This window comes from Rasamsonia emersonii, assembly GCF_000968595.1.
Source record: "Rasamsonia emersonii CBS 393.64 chromosome Unknown ctg1118621760876, whole genome shotgun sequence".
NCBI lineage: Eukaryota > Fungi > Ascomycota > Eurotiomycetes > Eurotiales > Trichocomaceae > Rasamsonia > Rasamsonia emersonii.
The window spans coordinates 1-2958 of NW_013562710.1; the positions used below are offsets into that span (position 1 = coordinate 1).

Here is a 2958-nt window from a genome sequence, read left to right on the forward strand (position 1 = left end):
CGAGTCCATCAGCCCCCGATGTTCTGGTTGAGGGTGTTGAAGACGGCTCCGAACGACCTGATGGGCAGCCCGAACCTCGCGAAGTTGACGCTGATCGTGCGCTTGCTCTGCCTGTTCTTCGCCTGCTCCTGCTTGTTCCTGACAGTGCTCGGGACCGGCTCCATGATCACGTCCTTGGACAGCCACTGCGTCAGGATCCAGTCGCGGTCCTTGCCCACGATCACGACGTCGGAGTACATCCTCTTCTTGGGCAGCTTCATGTCCGGCTTCGCGGGCCCGATCCCGAGCACGAACTCGGTCAGCTTCAGGTTCGGCAACATGGCCGCCTGCGTCGCCGCGCCCGAGCGAGCGGGACCGTTATCAGGCCCATGAGGTTGCACGTGATCGACGGGAAGTTCGTCTTCGAGGGCCCGTACGTCGACACGATGGTGGTCTACCACAGCGACACGCTCAAGATGCTGAACATGCGCTTCCCGTCCCGCGAACTAGAGCCCCGGCAGTACATGAACATCATCACGTTGACGTACGCGCCGTTCTCGGCGTTCACGACCGAGCCGAGGCCCAACCTCGCGGCCCAGATGGTGCTGCAGGGCATGAACTCGCTCCCGGTGATGGGCGACGCCACGTTGAAGTCGCTGGGCGAGCAGGAGCCGCTCGTCATGACGACTTCATGGACGCCATCAGGAGGACGCAGACGGACGACTGCAGGATCTCGCTCCCGTGCAAGTACGTGGTCGTGGCCTTCATCAACCGCTCGCTCAACATGGAGGACGCGTGCTCGATCTCCAGCGCGTACGCCGACTCGGGCCACTTCGCCTGGATGGGCGAGATCAACTACCCGGTGTTAATTTTATATTTATAAAAGGTCTTTTTATATCTTTTAAGATAAGGTAAATATAAATATTCTTTTAGAGATCCCCTCTATTATAATGAAAATAACACTTTCCAATATATTATATAGAGCTATATAATATAACTACCTAAATAAAGTAAATAAGACTAAAGCTAAATATACTATATATGAAGTCTAGACACTTCTTTTTTTAATAAAAATATAAAAAGAGGAAGGAGTGAATTAAGGAGATCTAATAAACTAAAGTAAAAAGACTTTAATATTAGCTATTAAGACTTTAATAATAATTCTTAAAAACTCCTATAATAAAAGGAGGCTATATCTATTATAGTTATAACTAAGGATAAGCTAATACCTATAAAGCTTATTAATATATATATTAGTACCTTAAAACCTAAATAAATAAGTAATAACCTAAAAAGGTTTAATTAAAAAATAATACTAAAAAATAGACTATCAGATATTAAACTTTTAAAGAGCTTTAATAACTTAAGGCTAAATTAAATAATAAAAGCTAGACCTGTATTATAGGTAAGAATAACTCTTTATAAAAAAAGGTTTTATCTAAAAAATATCTTTTTAAAAAGGTAGATTTAGCTATATTAATAATACTTTTATATTTTATAGACTTAGACTTTTCCTTTAAATTTAATATTATAGTATTAGCTATAAAAGATATAATTAAGGCTCTTATTAAATCTTAGTTAATTACCTTTTTTTATTTTTATCATATTATTAACTCTTAATATAGTAACTTAAATAATATTTTTTAAAAAAGCTTATAAAGGTAATAATTAAGAAAAAATATTATAACTTAAATAAGTCTTATAACTAATCTAATAATAAAAATAAATTAAGTAGCTTTTAGACTTAAGTTTCAAGTACTATAATAGATTAGAGTAAAACAATAATAAATAGCTATTATATTAAATTAATATGATTAATTAATTTAAGATCTTTTAAGCTAACTACTAAGAATCTAAGAATAAAGTTATAGTATACCTCTTTAGTAAGAAAGAAATAAAAAAAAGATATATATATTATAACTATTTAAGAGCTATAGATAAACCCCTATATAATAAAAAATACTATTTATATATAAGTACTAGAAGGCTATTTCTATATAATAAGCCTATAATAAAAAGGGTAGTAATAAAGAATATAAAAGACCTTAAGTCTATTTTATAATTAATAAAGAGATTAATCTTAAGGCTTCGTTAGTTTAGTATTATAGCTAAGACCTAAATATACTATATAAATCTAGGGGTATATATTAAAATTTTAATTTTATATATTTTAAGTGTCCTAGTATAAATTTTTAGAGAAGCCTATCAGGTTACAGAGATAGCCTATGCCTAGTAAATTTAGTAGGTCTTAGTACTAGGGGTACCTGACACCTTTTTGCACCTATTCTCCTATAAGTAAAAAGTCATAAATCTTATTAAATTGACCAAACTGGCCAGCCTACTCTACTTTGACCAAATAGGGGGTAGGCAGAGAAAATCAGCTATAGATGCAGTCTTATCTCTAGTTCATGATATTCAGACTGCTAAACATAGAAAAGAGATGACTACTACCCTATTTATTGATGTCAAAGGGGCTTTTGACCATGTCTCCACAAATCAATTACTCAGAGTATGTATTAGGCTAGGGTTACCATATAGCCTATAGGATTAGTTGGATCTCATCATTCCTATCAGATAGAAAGATTCAACTAACATTTGATAATGAGACTAGTCAGGAGGTCCCTATTCAAATAGGCATACCCCAAGGTTCTCCTATCTCTCCTATCCTATTTCTCATTTATATTCGATACCTATTTGAATTCGATGAGGAATTAGATGAGGAAGAAAAGGCTCAGCTTAGTCAAGTCAGATATCTAAGCTATATTGATGATATAGCCCTAGTGGCAAGCTCTAAGAGCCTAGAAGCTAACTGTAGGCTTCTAGAAAAAGCAGCTTCTAAGCTATTCCAAAAAGGATTAGATAGCCTTATCCAGTTTGACCAGGAGAAGATAGAGCTTATCCACTTTCATGCTAGGAGATCCCTAAATCTAGACCAATATCAAATCAGGCTAGGTGACTACCTAATTAAACCCCAAAAGC

At 36.4% G+C, this 2958-nt stretch overlaps 2 protein-coding genes across 2 annotated transcripts; one reads left to right on the plus strand and one right to left on the minus strand.

The window, feature by feature from the left end:
- Positions 1–8: 8 nt before the first annotated feature.
- Positions 9–485, minus strand: T310_8612 (uncharacterized protein; the record flags this gene model as incomplete). The annotated part of the gene is made up of 1 exon (XM_013468640.1): positions 9–485. A coding segment is annotated over one exon (477 nt), but the record flags the coding sequence as incomplete, so codon positions are not given.
- A 2019-nt stretch (positions 486–2504) lies between these two features.
- Positions 2505–2958, plus strand: T310_8615 (uncharacterized protein; the record flags this gene model as incomplete). Its single annotated transcript, XM_013468641.1, has 1 exon — positions 2505–2958. A coding segment is annotated over one exon (454 nt), but the record flags the coding sequence as incomplete, so codon positions are not given.